The sequence below is a fragment of the Mytilus trossulus genome, chromosome 7 (genome assembly GCF_036588685.1).
Source record: "Mytilus trossulus isolate FHL-02 chromosome 7, PNRI_Mtr1.1.1.hap1, whole genome shotgun sequence".
Classification (NCBI taxonomy): Eukaryota; Metazoa; Mollusca; class Bivalvia; order Mytilida; family Mytilidae; genus Mytilus; species Mytilus trossulus.
The window spans coordinates 20,468,287-20,489,821 of NC_086379.1; the positions used below are offsets into that span (position 1 = coordinate 20,468,287).

Genomic DNA, 21,535 nt, shown 5'->3' on the forward strand with positions numbered 1-21,535 from the left:
TTGGTGTTTTCATACATCATTTTGCATTCTTTTTCTTTAAAAATTATGAAACAATAACAAGGAGTGTATAGGATTTTCAGATATTATTAACCTATAAAATATTATAAAGAAAAGTAGGGGTAATAGGATTTTTTGTAATGGCAGTACATGGATAAAACCAGAGGATTCCGAAAATTCAGGCAAAAAATAAAAACAAGAGGAGCGAACATCGTTTAATGAGTCCGAACTTTGTCTTTACTAATAATCAAATGAGTTAGTGGTTGTAGATGCATAACATAAACTACTTTAATTGTTCACAAGGGCACCAATCAACGTATAAACATGGGATTTGTTATATTATAATCTTTTCACACAACATGACACAAAACAAAACATACAAATGTGGACAGCAGAACAATTGCCACATGTTTATCATATGTATAAGGCCATTTAAAAATATTTGAAAACATGTGGTTAAATTATGTATTTGATCATTTATAAAGAATGGTATCTACCGAATTATAAATATGTTTTCTTGTCGCAGATGAAGAACGGTATGATTTTAGCCTTGATAATGACCACCGAGTAGTAATATATCGACATTCAGTGAACCAAACGTATCACTTGTGTAATTTTGGATGGGATGATAATGATTCTGCAGTGTTCTGTAAATATCTCAACCAAACCTGGAAAGGAACTTCTAGAGATGTGGACACATTATTAGATATACCAATAGCTCCTTATTCACTGCATTGTGATGGACTTGAAGTCAGTTTGTTCCAATGCAATTATACAGTGAATGTAACCAGCTGTAATACAAACAAAGTAGCTGGTGCTGTGTGTTGTCAAGGTGAATCGATGTTAATCAACTGATTGTATACTGTTGTTTTTTGTTTGTTTGTTTAAGTTATAAGTATACAATATGTATTATACTAATCAATGTGTAAAAGGAGGCTAACGACACCAAATTAATAAACAAAACTTATATTCTTGCAAAGAGGAAGCCCAAAACAAAAGAAGAAACAAACCAATTAGCAGTTGATACACCACTAAAGACATAACAAGAAACAGATAAAAGAACAAAAATAGCATCATAGATATTGAGAAACAGAAAGTCGGGACAACATAACACACACAAAAATTGTGGATGATATAAGGAATTTGAAGAAGAATACATTCGCCGACACATGTGTCACCCTTCCTTGGTCTGGTTGTTATATTAAAGGTGGTATGATTGCCAATGATACGACAATCAAAAAGACATAAAATGTGGGTCCCTTACAGGCGAAAAACGCCATAACTGTCAAATACTAGTAGTTACGTCAGTTTATTCCATATGACCCCATACATATTGTATTACGTTACTAATACATTGGTTAATGAATGTGTGACGAATTTATCTTACCAACTAACATAAAAACGATACTTAGAATAATTGCCTTTTGAAGTTTAATTATGTCTTCAATATTTAGTATCAATAACCTCCTTTCATTGGTCTATACAAAACCAAATGTCAGCAATAACAACTGGTTAGCTTTAAAATTGTTTTATGAATTTATATCAATCCTTTAGCATCAATTCCGTCGTCTGTTGAAAGCTTTCCAATGTTCCACAACACCGTGCTGTTTGTATAAAGGGACGTAACACAACTTATAACCTTTCATTGAAATCAGCCCTGAAAATAACCTCATACGATATATACATGGTCTCCATGCGGATGCATTGAAACCATAGAAATGGGAAGTAATATACACCACTAGCACGAAAACATAGTCGATGTTAAATCTTTGATAATGATGTTAAAATGAAGAAACATGGAACGGTAGAATAACTACGACAGATAACACATATCCGTACTCATCTGTGATATACAAATACGTATACCATAAATTTAAACAACAAATGTGTCAAGCAGCCATCTATCAATCATTAATCATATTCTCATTAATACAAAAATACACTTCAACTGTATCAGGTCAATGAATCATTTAAGGCAAACATTACTTAATGTTTTCTTTATTTCGCAGGTACAGACCGACGAGGAAAATGTGTAACGAATCCCTCTTCTCAAAAGGTATCCTCAGAAAAATCAGGATCATCAACCTTAGGTATGCTATTATATATAACATAACTTAGTTTTGCTTAATATTCATAAAGTACTGTCTAATAATTCCCTTCCATATACTTTAAAGAACGAGTAAATATTCGAGTCAACGCTTGACAAATTGTGTATTCAAGGTAAATAGAAAAGTTTTATGTCAGAATGCAGGTTACAGATATTGTTTCAGGCGATATTTAAAAAGCATACAGTTAAATCATTTTGAAAATAAAAATATATAATATTCATTCTTCAAAACAGTTCATTTTGTCTCTTAAGCTTGTTTTAAAAGATGTCAGAGTGAATACCATATTGACAAACAGGAAATAAAAAAGAGGCCATAAAGTACCAGCAAGTTATTCAAACTTTTCGAAAACCAACTGACAATGCCGTATCATACAAAAAAGAGGCGAAAAGATATACAAAAGTTTACAAAACACAACATAGAAAACTAAAGATTGAGCAGCACGTACCCCATCCAAACCTTGGTATGATTTCAGGTGTTTATGATGTGTAAACTTCAAATATGCCAACTGTCATGTTGGTAATTTAAGTACAAACCAGGTAATAAGTTACATTTAAAAGGTCACATTTACGGAATAGATGACAATGCAATACTTAACACAATTTTTTTTTTTTTTTTGTCAATATCTGTGATACAGAAAATTGTTTCTACATTCGGATATTGAAAGTCACAGACTTTTCAAGCCAGTTCGCATTGGAAAAAATGAAAAAAGAGAAAAGATCTTTCCTTTCCCAACAAAGGTCTCGATGGCGTCAACCTAGGCAATATCCTCAATCATAAATTAGTTCAATCGAAAATACCTCCTTATTTCAAAGACCAGTCGGTACCAATAATTTCTTATACCTATACCAAACTTATTGCAACTAAAATTTTCAATTACAAACGCGTTTTGCAGGATCTCGATATTGACGACTTCAAGTCTTAACCTCCTGATTACTTGTGCTAGTTCCCAATTCACATATAACCCTGCTGGCCACGTTATTACCGGTGACCTTAACCTTGTTAATAACACTTCTCTAAGAAATGTGTTATCAAAAGGTCCGAAATATCGTGAGCCTTAATCCATCAATTGGAAATACAACTTTAAAATTTTGATGGATTCAGTCGCGGATTATGCCAGGCAATGGGCTAAGCGCGAAGACACGAAGACACGGAAAACGAAGACACTCTTTTCGAATGGATTAAGGCAGTAAGGTCGTTGATACAAATCAACTTAAGAAACTGAATTGGTCCATCAATGCCCTTGCTACTTTAATCTTTAAAGACCCAAATGTTGCTAAAACCTATCCGACCTCCATGACAAATATGTTGTTGTCCCCGCAGATAAAGCCCCAAATAACATCGAGTGTAAAAGTCATTACATTAACTGCTTGATAAACGAATTAGATATTGACAATTCACTTGGAAACTCAACATATACCCTCACGACACTTACCAAAGAGGAAATTCTGGATAATCATAGGTCTGTTCTATGTTCTTTTGAAATTTCAACCAAAGATGAACAACTGGATCTTCCATCACTGTATTGGATACCTAAACTGCATAAGGGTCCTTACAAACAACGGTATATTGCTGGGTCTTCCAAGTGCTTCACGAAACCTCTTTCTAAATTAGTAACATCTATTTTATCAGCTATCAAAGACGGGTTTCATAGTTATTGTGAAACTGCCTATTCCAGTGGTGGCGTGAATCAGATGTGGGTACTTAAAAATTCCAAATATCTTTTAGAGTACATACAATCTAACTCTCTTTGATCTTGTAACAGTATTAAAACATTTGAATTTTCTAATCTTTACGCAAGTATTTCTCTTTCCAAACTAAAAGACAAATTGAAAGAGTTGGTATTACTTTGCTTCATAAAAAAGAATGGCCAACGTAGATACAAGTATCTTGTCTTAGGAAAGGATAAATCCTACTTTGTAAAGAATCACTCTGATTCATACAAAAAATTCTATTAAACTGATATTATCAAGATGCTTGATTTCTTGATTGACAACATATTTGTTACGTTCAGAGGACGTGTTTTTCAACAGACTTTCGGCATTCCAATGGGAACAAACTGTGCCCCTCTACTTGCCAACTTGTTTCTTTATTATTATGAGGCTGACTTCATGCATGGAATTCTTAGGAAGAAAGATAAGAAGTTAGCAATATCCTTTAACTCTACTTTCCGCTATATAGATGATGTTCTTTCACTAAATAATTCAAATTTGGTAACTATGTGGAACGCATCTATCCCATTGAACTAGAGATAAAGGATACTACAGATACAGTTAAGTCGGCTTCATATCTTGACTTACATCTAGAAATTGACAATGAGGGTCGGTTGAAAATAAAACTTTTCGACAAAAGAGATGATTTCAGCTTTCCAATTGTGAACTTTCCATTTCTAAGTAGCAACATTCCAGCAACACCTTCATCAGTTCATACGGGGTATATATCTCCCAATTGATACGATATTCCCGTGCGTGCATTTCCTATCATGATTTTCTTGATAGAGTGTTGCTGCTCACGAGGAAGTTATTAAACCAAGAGTTTCAAACGGTGAAGTTGAAATCATCCCTTCGTTAATTTTACGGACGCCATCACGAGTTGGTTGACCGTTATGGAATAAACGTGTCACAAATGATATCGGATATGTTCCTTACGTCGTAACTACAATCCCCTTCCCTGTCATGAATGTGACCTCACGATTTAGACTATTTGCCGGATTTGTACTCACATAAGCAACACGACGGGTGCCACATGTGGAGCAGGATCTGCTTACCCTTCCGGAGCACCTGAGATCACACCTAGTTTTTGATGGGGTTCGTGTTGTTTATTCTTTAGTTTTCTATGTTGTGTCATTTGCACTACAGTTTTTCTGTTTGTCTTTTTCGTTTTTAGCCATGGCGTTGTCAGTTTGTTTTAGATTTATGAGTTTGACTGTCCTTTTGGTATCTTTCGTCCTTCTTTTATAAAAGGAAATGCATGCTCTTCAATCTATTTGGAATTATGTATCCTCCATATACATGATATAAAAGATACATCTGAATGATCAAAGCTGATTTTCAGTTGTTTAATAGGCCGCGGTTATTCAAAATCAAGTCGGTTATAATTTTTGAAATCGTTTACGATCGTTAATATAATGCCATACTGAAAAAGAAAATTCTGAGATTTAAAGTTGAGTTAATAACGTTTTTGTTTCTTATTTTTAGGAATTGCCGTTGGTTTATCGGTGGCTGTTCTTGTAGTGATCTGCGTCGTCGTAGTTATTGCGTTAATCCGCCAAAGGTATGAAAACACATGTCATAATTTAAGAAATGATATTTAAAAAAAAAATTTCAATGACATGTTTGATGTGAATCATGGCATTAATATAGGAAGCAGGTCACAATAAATAGTCACAAGAGCATAATTTTTATGCAAATTGATAAAAGAAGATAAGGAACTAGATGAAAAATATTTAGGAATATCAATTGAGATGCAAAAAGGATATCTTAAGAGAAGCTCGATATTGTGTTTTCCTTCAAATCCAAATTTGTCTTTAAAATGAAAGTATATTTTAGAGGATTGGTAACCATTGTAAAGTTCTAGAGTGTCATGCGAAGTTCACAGTGTACAAAAATCACATAGTATATGATCTTTCTGATCACGAAATTTAAATTAGCATGGGAGTATGAAAAAATTATAAGAGAGAAAATCTATCACATTCGTAACCAGAGTCTGACGAAAAGACGAAAACTTTAACCTTACATTACTTGAATTGTGAACCAAGCAAAGGCAAAATTTACTTAGTTTTGCTTGTACCTGCTGCGTACGTCCTACTTTCCGAAATTAACAGACGTTTACAGGTATTTTGTTCAGTATTTACGCTCACATTATACAAGTTATAGCATAATACAAAGGTACATCATTTTCTGTGTGTGAGTGATGTAGCCTATATAAAGTTTAATATGCTTGGTGTTACACGTTTTACATAGTGGGTAGTTTTAATGTGTTCATAACGATAGTACATTTAAAAACAGTCAGTATCATGCAGATGAGGTGGGACATAGTTTATCAAAAAAAGCAATAACCACTGAAATATTGAAACTCGTTAGCACCCGTCACGATGAATATGTATTTAGTGTTTAAAACAAATAACTTACATGACTTTTATTTGCATTAACCTTACATTTAAGTATCATGCCTTTTTCTTGTGTAAGCTAGACTCCAATTAATACATAATGTCAGATTATAGAACATTTGTTTAAGCTCGGATTGTACCTTCAACAATGATTCAAGACTTTATCTTACATAATCAATGACTGTAATTTCATTGATAAGATTATTTGTTGACCAAAATGGCAATGTTATGCATACACATATTATATAACTGACAAAATGTTATTTTTCAGATACGTTAAAAATGATTCGAAGCAAACATTTTCCAACATTAGAGGTACAAATACTGATGATGAATACATAGGTCATCAAAATATAGCACTTCCTCAATATCCGTCACCCAAAAAAGAACCGTATAGCCAGGGAACGAACAGCAGCATACACACAACAAGGAACAACGACGGCCAATATTATAGTCATCCATCGAACGACACACAATCCCCGTATGCACTGTCTGAGGACGGAGTATACGATAAAACCAATGAAAGGAGACATGTTGTAAACGACACAGACGAATATAGCCGTACATTGGATACCGTGTATGATTCTGCTGAACAAAATACAAGAAAAGATAGAAAAGAAGAAACTTATGATCATGTTTTTGGACAGAAAACTGAGGACAATTACGACAAATCTTCACGACCTTAATTGGATGTACTTTAGCTTTTTAAAAGGTTGCTAGAATTTCTTTTTTTTAAACTTATTTTACAGAAATGAATCCTTCCAATTTGTATTAAACTGTTATTATTTAAGTCCTATGTGCGTAGCAGTGTGGGTAATTAAAGTTGTGTTTAAACACCATACATGCCGATTACATTATCGATCGCGAATTTAAGAATTTCTCTATACACCATTTTAATGACTTTAGGGACACTAGGGACATGTGTGGTAACTGTACTATTCTGTAATGGACTAACTTGTTCATGCTGTACATGTATAAGATTCATGTTTTGAACGTTTTCCTATGTATATATTATATTCATTTATATCATATTTGGCTCCGTGACAATTTCACATATCTTGCTGAAAATTATTATGTTCTATAATAGCATTAGTTTATTTCTAATTTTTGCTTAATTTGCATAAGTGTCCTTACAAACAACGGTATATTGCTGGGTCTTCCAAGTGCTCCACGAAACCCATTTCTAATCTATTAACATATATTTTATCAGCAATCAAAGACGGGCTTCAAAGTTATTGTGAATCTGCCTTTTCTAGAGGTGGCGTGAATCAGATGTGGATACTTAAAAATTCCAAATATCTTTTAGAGCTACAATCTAAATCTCTTTTTTGTAATAGTATTAAAACAGTTCACTGTTTTACACTTTATAAAAGTATTCCACATTCCAAACTTAAAGACAAATTGAGAGTTGGTATTGATTGTTTCATAAAAAAAGAATGGCCAGCTAAGATAGAAGTATCTTGTTTTAGGAAGGGATAAATCCTACTTTGAAAAGGATCACTCTGATTAAAACAAAAATTTCTCTGAAACTGACATTATCAAGATGCTTGATTTCTTGATTGACAACATATTTGTTACGTTCGAAGGACGTGTTTTTTCAACATACTTTTGGAATTCCATTGGGAACGAATTGTGCCCCTCTTCTTGCTGGCTTGTTTCTTTATTTTTATGAGGCTGACCATATACAGAAACTTCATAGGAAGAAAGATAAGAAGTTAGCAATATCCTTTTACTCTACTTTCCGCTATGTATATGCTGTTCTTTCACTAAATAATTCATAATTTGGTGACTTTGTCAAACGCATCTATCCCATTGAACTAGAGATAAAGGATACAACAGATATGGTTAAGTCGCTCTCATATCTTGACTTACATCTACAAATTGACAATAAGGATTGATTGAAAACAAAACTTTACGACAACAGAGATGATTTCAGCTTTCTTTACGACAACAGGGATGATTTCAGCTTTCCAATTATTAACTTTCTATTTCTTAGTAGCAATATTCTAGCAGCACCTGCATACGGTGTATATATCTCCCAATTGATACGATATTCGCGTGCTTGCATTTCCTGTCATGATTTTCTTAATAGAGGATTATTGCTTACAAAGAAGATATCAAATCAAGAGTTCCAAATGGTGAAGTTGAAATAATCTTTTCGTAAATTTTACGGACGCCATCACGAGTTGGTTGACCGTTATGGCATAACCGTTCCACAAATGATATTGGATATGTTCCTTACGTCGTAGCTACACTCCCCTTTTGTTTTCATGAGTCTGACCTGCTGAATTAGACTTTTTAACGGACTTGTTATCTCATAAACAACAAGACGGTTGCGACATGTGGAGCAGGATCTGCTTACCCTTCCGCAGCACCTGAGATAACCCCTTGTTTTTGGTTGGGTTCGTGTTGTTTATTCCTTAGTTTCTATGTTGTGTAATGTGTACTATTGTTTGTCCGTTTGTCCTTTTCATTTTTAGCCATGGCGTTGTCAGTATATTTTCGATTTATGAGTTCGACTGTCCCACTGGTATCTTTCGTCCTTCTTTGAAATTTTAGCTACTAACATTTTCAAACTTGAAATGTCTGTATCCATGATGAGTTATGTACATGATGTATGCAATATGTACCAGTGGGATTTCCAGTGACACTAGAACAATAGAAAAGTCACTCTTCTTATGAAAGAGATAGAAAAGGTCTAAAAACAGGAGAGACAATTTACGCATAAAACCCGATATGCATAGGGATGAATATCTCTTAAAACACAAAACCATTATATAATTTTTATACAACCACTATAAATAAAGTATATGTTAAAGCTAAATGTGTTAATATATGATTTTTTAATTGCCAAACATGCTGTTAATTGAACAACCTATTGTTCAACATAGGGGTGTGTAAAAAACTGCCACATTTGACTGCATATTTTTTTTTTTTTTTTTTTAAATATATATCAAACCTTAATAATGTACCTTTCTGGGTATCCAATTTTTAACGTGTTCCGAAATGTAGTTTCGTCACAAGAATTTTTCAAAGTTGTGTCATTTTGTTTATATGAATGTCGGTAAATTCGTATGATCGAGCACACCGACAAGTATATCGTTGGGACAACTCGATATAATGTAATCAATATACGTGAAAGATTACCTAATCTGAAGTTTATCAAAATCATCATAACATAATTGATCAACACATTATGTTTGAACAACATGAGTCCTACAATATAAGATTTAAAGGTGCATATCATTTACATTCAACGTTTTTATTGGATTTTTTTTTACTACAATGTAACCTCGAGGTTCAACGTTGATAGTAAAAAAAAAATCCCAGAAATTTTTTGAATGATATTGTAAATGATATGAACCTTCGAATTCTAATAACATCGGAATAGAAAATATGTGATCCGAATTAACCATGCACGTGTGTTACAGAAGATTATGAACTTTTATGATGTACAGGGGGTAAGGGTTTTTCTTAAACAATATTATGATCCCAAATTTGATGAATTTTGTTGGCAATACTTTAATATACACACTACATATAACAAAGTATATATTAAATCTCAATGTATTATTATTAGGAAAAATGTTTGACTCTGTAAAAAAAAATCATAAACAAAATATTGTCTCACACTGAAAGGGGCAGTCGGGCAACATGCACAGCCCGGATTGTCAAAACAACTAAGATTTACAAAAATGATTACAAACAAAAACCATCAGTTGGACAATCTTACTGGAATCTGATTATCTCTACTGATAAATAATGCAACACTAATGACACATTTAAGTTTTGGAATGATTTTATTCACAAAGAGTGTTTCTCCTTGGTATACATTTCTATGCTCTTGTCGTTTCAGAGTTTATATTGGAAATTAAAAATTGCTGCATGAAAGACACTAGCTCCGCATATGATTTTATGAGAATCATTCCATAAAATATCCGTTTGATATCCTTTCAATGCATGACACTGTCTAGTGGTTTTTCTGCCACAATTACAAGGTAAACCTGGCTAAACTTGTGCTAAATCAAACACTAGAATCTTACATCGTTTTTGATGTTAAGCAATTATTTAAAGGGCCATCCGGAACTGTTGGGTTGTATGACAGTCTTCCTTCCATACACACCATCGCTGCAAAATAATTTGAACATTCAATTAGATGATTATAATATTATTTGGCAATCCAAAGAGAACCTGAAAACATCAGACCACAATAAACAGAGACCCCAAAAAAAGCCAATTTTACTTTACAATGAAATTGAAAAAGTAGTTAGTTACATGTCAAATCATCTTTTGGCTGTCAACAAAAAATAAATAAAATCTAAATTTCGTAGCATTTTAACCCCCCCCCCCTTTTTTTAACTGAATTTGTTCAAGGTATGGTGGTTTTACCCCTTTTCAGATTTCAGTATGTCATGTTGTATATCTTTTATAAATTAGATGAATTTCTAGCAAGTTTCTACGATATTCTTTATCATTTGACAAAATACTATGCATCTGAATTAAATTGTTTACTATTTGAAAAAGCGCGCCTTCTTTTACTTTAATTTACTTCCCTTTTTTTCACATAGCAACAAATATTAAAAACTGCCACATTTGACTGCATATCAATTTTTTTTCCCAAAAAAAATATATGTCAAGCAGCATAATTAACTTTACAAATTGGGAGAAAATCAAGATGTTCCGACTATGTTCCGAAAAAAAAATAATGAAAGGTTGGCATGATTCCAGGTTTGAACCCTGACGACACTTAAAATCGAAAATTCACTTATTTACCTATCATATGAAGATACGATGATATGTGATAAACTTAACAATTAATAATTTACCTGTTGCATTATCATATTCACATAATTACGTTGACACGTCTCAGTTCGTCTGTGTTAGCTCATTTCAAGCTCGTAAACAATGTACACCATTTTCCGCTATTCTTTACCGATTACCTCTAGTCAGAAGAGCACACTGTTTACAGGGGCGATAATATTTTGTCACCAGTTCACGCACTGGTACAGCGTATAATATAGAGATTTTTGTTATTTTTCTTTTTACTGTATTGAACGTGTATTTTATTTATGATTCTTTATAGACATATAAGGTTACAAGAAGAACGAGTGTGTATGTACAATGATTCTGTGAAATTACGAACGTGTACATAACATACATTAGTTTTAAAGTATACTAGTATTCCTTTTAATTAACTGACGATTTATCAATCTCTTTCTTTGACTTCAGTAACTTTATTACAGTACTGTGGTTTATTTTTTTTTAGCGTCTACTCCTCATAAGTATGTTTGCAAACTATAAGTCTGACTTGTTATACTGTTTTGGTATTTTATATTTACTTATTGGAAAAATGCTTGATGCTAACATTTATGAACTCCTTTCAGAATAAGGAGTGCATTAATAATGCGTGGATTATATATAAATTCGAATATATTATAAGCTATGGGTGTCTACTTTACAAGTTGACATCCATATTCTAGTTTTTTTATAATGTTTCAGGAAAGAGTAGATTGAAGTGTATTTATTCATTTTCAAGTAGAAAAGGCACAAATAAAAATAAATTAGAGACACATATTCAACGAGTGACCGACCAACACATTTATTCACGTATGCCCGTAACGCATGTGTTTATTATCAGTGTCGTTCGGTCACGAGTTGAATAGTTGCGATATTTGAAATCTTTCACTAGTTATTTTCTTTATTACATTCATTTGGCAAACACTTTTCTTATAAAATTAAAGTGGTAAATGTAAGGAATTAAATCTGTTTCTACGCATTAACAATTTGTTTTGATTCGACTTTTTTTTTCACTGCGAAATCCATGTAATAGACCACTTTCAATGGAAAGAAACCTCATCAATTATGCACGCTTTTATAATGCCCTTCATCACGTTGTGACGATGGTCTGTATCCTTGTTCTATACGTTCATCAACAGTCGTTAAGTGAAATAAACTAGAAGTAAGTATTGTCCTATAGGTTGTCTGATAATGACGTATTTTTATGACGTTATATAAATTCCCGTTTTTTTGGGGGTTTTTTCTGTGTATTTTTCTCTTCTTCTTTTTTTCTTCTGTGTTTTTCTCTTTGAGTAATCTGTATTAAATATTCAAACTGATAACATTTAGCAACTACAAACGCTGATGATATATTTAGTAAAAAACACAGGAAGCAGTTTTAAAAGTATCTTGAACAATAACTATAATTCAAAGAAGGATAAAGAGGCAGCTAATAGAACAATTGTTGACTTTTGACATCTGTTGGTACAATGATTTATTATCCCCAGAGCAATGATATTCACCCTTGGCTGTTAGCCTCGGTGAATATGATATATCTAGGGTTGACAAATTACCAAAAGTCAATGATTGTAAAATGTTAATGGCATTTTGTCAAAGAAATAGAGTCTATTTCTCAAGTATGATATCATTTTTATAAACATTATTAGTGCTAAACTGAGTACTTTGTTTAAGTCAAAGTAAAATAGAATACAATGAGTTTTCGATCGATTCAGTGAAAATAATAAAAATACCTAAATGTTATAACAGTAAGGGGACAGTTGACCACTTGAATCTTTTAATTAGATCGAATCAGTTGATAGGAATTGTCATTCTTTTTTTTTCAATATTCACATATAAGATTATACTTCTTTGAACAGGTATTTTTAAATTATGGGTCATAAAAAAGATGATTATTTAGAAAATTCAATTTTTAAAACATTCATTATATAGTTCGTTCGTATGTTGTACTGTTATACCACTCTCCCAAGTTAGGGGAGGGTTGGAATTCCGCTAACATGGTTAACCCCGACACATTACGTATGTATGTGCCTGTTACAAGTCAGGAGCCTGTAAGTTAGTGGTTGTTGTTTATGTATTACATGTTTGTTTTTTGTTCATTTTTTTTTTATAAATAAGGCCGTCATTTTTCTCGATTGAATTGTTTTACAATTGTCATTTCGGAAGCTTTCATAGCTAAAGGCCGTACCATGACATATAGTTGTAAATGTCTGTGTCATTTAGTCCCTGGTGGAGAGCTGTCTCATTGGCATTAATACCACATTCTTTTTTATATGGACCTGTAATCGTATTCATTTTATATGGGAAAACTATAGCAGTTATATTAGAAAAATATCGCATTGATAGAACAAAATGTAGCAATATAATTGAATTTAAGGTGATTTTGGATTAAAAAAACAGTGGAAATCAAATTTTGCGACATGATATTTTTGAATGTGTGCATCTACAAATGATAAATCGTTCATTTATGTTTCATTTAATAAAAAATACATTTGCTCGCATTAATACCGCTTGCTTGTTATCATATTACACAATTCATGAAAATTATACAACAGACGTTTGCCGTGATAATTGATACCCTGTTATAAAACAAAATAATCTGAAACTCGTTAGTGTATACCAAAAAAAAATTCTTTCTTCATACAAATGTTCAAATTTGTCTGAAATTTCCCACAATGCAACTCGTTGATATAAGACAATATCTTTATTTGATATAAGAAACGTTATTATCGATTCGCTTCTTCCATAGATTGACAATGTAATAACAAAAGAAAATAAGTTGAAATGAAAAACACCTGGCTGAGAATATTGAAAAAAAACGATTAAACAGCTGGGAACGAAATGTGTGTATATATTAAGCATTACTAGGACTTGATTTATTTCTGTTGACCGGGTGGAGTTTAACCTATTCGCTCATTAAATACGCGTCTGGCGTGTAAACACAATTTTGGCCTGGTATCAATGATGAGTTTATAATGTCAATGACTTTCCATCCAAAAAAAAAATTGGAAAAGTAAACCAATATAAGTGCAGTACGGCCTTTAACACGAAGTATTAGCTTACACCGAAAAGCAAGCTATAAAGGGACCAAAACATTACTACTGTAAAAGCATGCAAAAGGGAAAACCTTATCTCCTTTTTATATGTATCTTTCATGTTTACATTGCGTACATCGTGATGTTAATAACATTGTATCAAAATTTTATGTATATATTATATTGAGTCTTTGGTACGTATTTAAACGTCAAAACCAACTGCATTTGTTTGCAACTGTCATGTTTGAAAGGTTCAACACTATTGTTTTTCTTTTTGCCTTTTATAGCTTGCTGTTCCGTAAGAACCAAGACTCCGTGTTGATGACAAAACTTTTACATATACATGTACTCTTTAACTTTTAAAAAGTGTTACTAAAATGAAAAATTGTACCATTTACACTCTTACCATACGTAGAATTCAGTTAGAAGTTCTAGTTTATCGTTGTCCGCGTTTTGTCCTGAGTAGAAGCTGTACTTGTATCAGTGTGTTTTTTTCATTTTTTGATAAACTTTGTTTTTTCGACATCAGGAGATAGCTCAACACGTTTTTTCGACACTGTCCTTGATTTGTGAGCCCAACTGTTTGTATACTGAAATTGTTGTGTCGTGTCTAGCGTTTACATGATACGCTTGAGGTTTTTCCTTGTACAATTGATAACGTCTAACATCAACTACTAAAAATTATTAGCCTGGTAACTTCGATAACTACTTATACAAACAAAAGTCAACATGTATATCAAACATATAAGTCTACATACATATGCGTTGCGATATTCTGATATTGTTAAACGAGGAATAATCTGAAGTATCAATAGTAATTACATATTTGCATTTAAGGAGAACAGTGTGTGTAACTTATAAAGGTTTTTAAAAACAGTTATAATATGTGTTTGATTTTAGATTCCATGTTATATATATTTATCTGAGAAAATCATTCGGTATACAGCCATAAGATCAACAGTAAATATTATAAGGAATGTTAGATATCAGATGAAAACCAAGTTTAACTTAATAGACAAAACATGTTTTGGTTTTAAATGCTAGTATTTTATTTGACCTGGGTTATCATTTTTTTATTCGAGCGTCATTGAAGAGTCTTGTGCTATCAAAACGAGGAAAACTATCTGTATTTACTGTTCCGTATGCTTTGTTTGAATAATGATTGAAAAATGTGTTTAACTTATACATTGTAAATAGTTTTGTGCAACGCATTTTGTAAAAAAAAAAATTCACGTGATCTTTCTGTCTATGTTATGCCTTGTTTATCTCAAGATAGCACAAGCGAACCGCTTATACATGTTATAGTCTATCTATTTGTAATATATTGTAAAGTAATAAGTAAACAAAAGAATCTTCAATAATTTCTCTAATTCAAAACAAGAAATAGTGATCAAATGCTACATTGTATTGACAGATACCCTTAATTATGCACTACTCTGTCACTATTGTACGTGTTCACACTACAATGATAAGTGATAAAACTGGAAAAAATGTACCTTCAAGTTTGCGTGTACATTATGTATGCTTCCGCATTTTGACATTTTGTCAATTTGTCAAGAAGTACTTCAAGATTGATCAAACACAATAAATTACAATCTTTGTGGTAATACATGAATTAGGGAAGTGTTTGTTTAGTATCACCTGGAAACAAACAAAAACTTTCTGTGTAGATAAATTATTCCACTCCTGATATGTTAATGTCGAGCTATAAAATATAACTTTAAATGCAGTTTATAGATCATGACATTGTTTTCAAATCTACCCGTACTTAGAATATCAACCGGAAATTTTAAAATAAAATTTAAAAAATAACTCTAGGCCTTACTTGGTCTGTATGTTTTGGTTCGAAAAAATCTTTTTCAAATTTCAGTTGATTGTGACAAATCCACTTTAATTGTCATCCAGAAAGTCAAGCTTTTCTGAACGAAATGAAGCACCTTATCGGTGTATATATGATTAGAATTGGAGGTATACACATGTATTAAGATATAGTTAGTTCGATAATGGATAATAAATGGTCATTTATTTATTATTCATTTTATTATTATCAACATGATCGATAATTTTACACACTGTATGACAGGTAAGCAACTTGTTTCCCAATCCACTATAAATAAATATGTTTAAACTAAAGGTAAGCAATCGTGTAAGCAATCGTGTTCACTTGTATAAGAAATGGCTATTGTAGATCGAATCACTCACATATATACTTTACACTTGTTTCAATTAAAAGGTGCACATTCTAATCCTTTAAATAACTGGATACGGGTAGTTCATTCGTAAACCCCTTTTTGCAAAGTGGTTCAATTTACATTCACATGCATACAGATTTGATGAGATCGCATTTTTCATTTGCAAGTGAATACTTACTAAAAAGTAAAAACACAAATATACTGAACTCCGAGGAAAATTCAAAAAGGAAAACAAAAAGCAAAAAGCAAAATCAAAAGTCCAAACGCATCAAACGAATGAATAACAACTGTCGTATTCCTGACTTGGTACAGGTATTTTCTAATGTAGAAAATGATGGATTTGAACCTGGTTTTATAGATAATTTGTCATGCTTTTTTTGATAAAACTTAACCAAACTGGCTGCTAAAAGCAAATAATTATATCACCATTTCACTTTAATTAATATTTAAACAAAAGTTCGTAGTTAATAACTCTTTAAAAATGTCGCATCACACCTCGAACTTTATACTAGTTATACAAATAAATAACTTGTAGACAGATTTTAGGTATTTACTGTTAAAAGTAACGATAACTATGTGTGTCTGTGACTTCAATTAGAGACCGATAGATGCTTTAGCGATCTGTTATTTGATAAAATATCACCGAAATAATTTCCCATACGATATATTTTTACTAAATCTTTATTTTTGATTATTCACACTTGGATCTTTCAAGTTATTTGGACCTACATGTAGTATTTTTGTTTTCTTTTACTATATATGAATTTGACGCGTTATTCGGTCAGTCTAGTGACGTTTTGCTTTTTTTAAAGGTACATGTAAAGCTTGTCATCAACAATAAAAACACATATTAATAAGTTGTCTTGCTTAAAATGAATTTGATCTGAATATATATCGACATAACACATTTTTCTTCGAAAGCTTATACAATGGTTAAAAGTAATATGTCGTTGACACATTTCTCTTCGATGCTAGTGGAAAAAGGTAGAAAGTGGATGTTGTTCTTAACAAGGGATAATGCAATATACTTTCAAATTGAATACATTTGTGGATGACGCTTTAATACTTTGGGTAGATGTCTACTCTTTCTAAATTGTTATAACTGTGTTTGAATACTAACATCAAAGTTGTTAAAGTACTTAGAAAAAGGTCAAAATTTGTTGAAAAACACCTTATGGTATCAAAATTAACACTGAAGTAAAACCATATTGGGTCAACTTCCTTTTATTCATGTTTTATTACTAACCATTTCACGCGATATACTTCCGGAATTATAAATAAACCCAAAAATGATTAATTATTTTTTTTGCCGTAAGATGGTCAAATTATGGATACAACGTGTATGTGCAATTCTGTTTTTTTATACAAGCTGTAGGTAGGTAATACATTATTGGTAGATGATAGAATCGTTATAATAAACGATACAACAGTGTATGTTCTATATCAATGAAATATTCACTAGGAAAGGTCATTTTCCTTTTTGCTTTTTCATTTCTCGATTATTTAAATCCGGACACCATCACATTGGAAGAACAGACATTCAAAGTTGAAAAGATGTGTCATTGTTCAGGTGAAAATGTGTTGTTTTAAAATTTCTCACCTGAGTTAGCGCTACATGTACAAAATGATTTAACATCTCATAAGATATATCAATATCGCATTGTATTTTACATAATACTAACTGTATAGAATTGTGGAAAGTTTTATCAGGTAAACACACATCGGTGTGGTATATTTATCATGTACATGTATATGGGAAGTCTGTTGATTTCGGTACACAAATGGAAAAGTAATGTCAAGTATTTCTTTAAAATCGTCAAAAAGTCTAGTGATATATTTTGTTTTAACCATTTAGCTAAATAGCTGTTGTATAAAGACAGTATATAAAAAAATACAGAGCGAATCGGTCTAGCATCTTTAACATTATTAAAAAAAGGATTCAGGCATGGTTGACAAAACACTTCTACTAATTCAGCATTCAAGAACTTAAACGCGGGGCTAGTTAAAAATTGAGCTTGAGTGAATATGGTTACTGTAATTTTATATCCGTTTGAATTACTGAATTCTAGACCACATTATTCCATAAGCAACTACAAGCATTACCTGATAGTGTTTGTTGTTATTTTGTTAATATTTTTATTTTTTTTATTTTTATTATATACATGTAAAAAACTATATGATCGCAACAACAGAAACAAGATAATTTCTAGTAATATTTTAATTGAATGTTCTTACATAATTTGTTATTACATCACTCATCGAATAGCTATTTGAAAAATTTAAACAAGAACAAAATAGGAATTAAGATTGAGAAAAATCGGTTGCCTGGAAATGGATAGCAAGGTAAATCCCAACGCATGCCTAAGTGCATGGTGAATTCAGGATTAGGCTTCAGTTGAACAATGTATGTTCCTTGCATTTCCTTGATCGACATTTGGAACCGAAAAATATCAAGTCAGAAATAAAAAGAAAATAATGTTCCTACTGATCTTTCATAAATACTTGCTAACTTTAATGTATTTTGTTTATTTATAGAAAGTTTATCTATAACTATATGTGAACATTCTGAGCTAGGATATGCAAACATTACCTGTCCAAAATTTGAAACCATCAGTTTGAAAGCGGTAACATATGGTGATTTTCTGTGTCAAGATACTCCCAACAGCGATACATGTCATTCAACACTTTATGAATGTAGTTGCAGATTACCCTTTACATGCTTGAACGTATTCTTAAATTTTGTTAGTGAGGAAATGATTTAAAAAAACTACTTTAACCTACTTTTACCAACATATAAATACACATTTTTTTGCTTGAATATCAATTAGATATTACATGAACGTTGGACAAATAACGATATATCAACAATTACGCGACTGAAAGGCACCAATAGGCCGATTTATAATATATATTAACCATATCGCGCTCCACAGCTCGAACATTAAGATACACTGTTAATAAACAAAACATTATACTATCATATCCGTGGTATGAGATGGATACACAGAAACATTGACACAAAGGAATCATGTTGACTTAAGACAGAGTATGATGTATATATACTGCTTTAAATCAATACACCTTATCCACGGGTTATAAATAGCATATATTTTTCCCTCTGTTCTGCATTCGTAACAACAAGCTTAAGGTTTCTGTTATTTAAAAAAAAAGGGCATCCCGTACTCCTTACAAAAGAAACAAAACGTTCAAATTTAATGAAATAGAGAATGGAATGAGGAATGTGTCAAAGAGAGATACAACAATCTGACCAAAGAGTAAGAAACAGCCAAACGCCACCAATGGGTCTTCAACACAGCGAGAAAATACTGTTCCCGGAGGCAGACTTCAGCTGCCCTCCAGAACACAAATGTGTATTGATTAACAAAAACCTGACTTTAGACGGGTACAAAAATGCAGTGGGCTTAAACATGTTTATGGGAGATATTGACCCCTCCCCCTTTGCATCTAGTCAACGTAGATTAAAAAAAACACACAGCAACCACAAAGTCAAATTTAGTTTAAAAGAAGTCTGAGCTCGATGTCAGTATAGGTAACAAAAGAAACTAGGCCACATGACAAGGATATATAAAGTAATAAAGGACTGCAAGTAGTTACTGACATGCCAGTTCCTGGTCTCAATAAAACATCATATGAAATCAAGTACAATACTTCCGGTAGAGTTACAATTTCATATAATCATAAAATATATGGAGAGAACATGGTTTTATGATAAATGTGTTAATTTACGATTCAAAGACCCTTTGAATGATTCAATATTATTACCAAAATATGCGATCTCTACTGACCTGGTTTTATATAATAACTATATTCTTTCTGAAGAGGTGTGTTTAGCTGTTGAGGTGAATACTTTGTTAAGAGTATTACCATACATGACTGAATGTGACATACAGTGGAGATCACTTCTAACCTCTCAATAAACAGGAGAACTGTTCTACGACAGTACGTAAAACTGTCAGCCTGACACCTTTAAGGCAGTTCTGACTTGAACAGTTCTAACCTAGAACTGATTTGGACAGTTCTGCCTACAACCGACCCTCGCAGTTCTACCCTAGAACAGTTTTAGACAGTTCTTGCTAGAACTGACCACATTTCAAGTCAGTTCTATTTCTAGAACAGTTCTATGGTTAGAATTGATTTATGAATTCTATATAAGTCTAAAATTGATTTATAAAATCTACGACTAAAATTGATATATAAGTTTTAAGAACTCTTTCTTTTAATATAAAGGCGTCGGCAAAATGGCAAGTACTATTATAGAGGTTTGTAATTTTACCGGTTTTATTTCAGATTTATAAACGGCAAGAGAACATGTTTAACCCCGCCATACTCTGCATGTATGTGCCTGTTCCAACTCAGGAGCCTGTAACTCAGTGATTTTCTTTTGTAGATGTGTTAGATAAATTTTTTTTTTACTTTCATCTTCTGTACATAAACTTGGCCGTTATTATTTATTTTTTTTGGGGGGGGGGCATTATTAATTGAATTGTTTTACATTTGTCATTCCGGGAGTCAGGATCGCTCGTTATCATATAACAAAATTATCTGACCTCATTAAACAACTTCTTTCCAATCCACAAAATTTAATGTGATTTCTGTTTACGAGTAGTTTTCATACCTTGGACGGACCTGTTTAACAAAAATAGTTTGACCGCATTAATCTAAACTGACATTATCTATTTAACAAAACTTTTTTGACCACATTAATCCAAACTGACACTAATTGCTCTTTCTATCTGCAAATCTATATAGTCTCAGTATTTCAGTTATTTTTAGGTCAAGAGGGACTGTAATACTAGTATACAAGTTACAGCAATATTGGAAAACAATTTTGTTCGTATCAATTTACAGTGCCAGCATGCCGGGGCGGATCCAGCTATTCTAAAAAGGAAGGTTCCAACTATATGCTCCCATTCAAATGCATTGATCGTCCAAAAAAGTTCCAACCCCTGGATCCGCCAATGAGCATGTCCTCTTTTTATTCAAAATATTAATTGCAATATAAACAAATATCAGTAGTTTTCGTTATTCAGACTGAGTTGTGTAATAAAGTCTTTTAACCGCATCAACCAAAACTTACCATATTTGAATTTTTTTTTATGTAAATCTATATAGCTGCACAGTTATTCAGTTATAATTTTAGGTCAAGAAGGACTGTAGTATATAAATAACTGCAATATTGGAAATCAATGACCACATTTTTCGTATTAGTTGAGAGTGCCAGCATTTCCTATTTTTTTCAAAATATCGGATGAAAAACAAATATCAGTAGTTTTCATATTTAGA

The 21,535-nt window shown here is 32.1% G+C and overlaps 1 protein-coding gene across 2 annotated transcripts in view; it reads left to right on the forward strand.

Moving 5' to 3' along the window:
- Window positions 1-8,997, forward strand: part of LOC134724769 (uncharacterized) — a 47,906-nt gene extending 38,909 nt beyond the window's left edge. For both annotated transcript variants that reach the window (XM_063588002.1, XM_063588001.1), the window contains exons 6-9: window positions 524-829; window positions 2,007-2,087; window positions 5,300-5,375; window positions 6,482-8,997. In XM_063588002.1, the coding sequence (XP_063444072.1) occupies window positions 524-829; window positions 2,007-2,087; window positions 5,300-5,375; window positions 6,482-6,896 (878 nt within the window). In that variant the 3' untranslated portion in view covers window positions 6,897-8,997. The remainder of the gene's footprint in view (window positions 1-523; window positions 830-2,006; window positions 2,088-5,299; window positions 5,376-6,481) is intronic.
- Window positions 8,998-21,535: the final 12,538 nt, after the last annotated feature.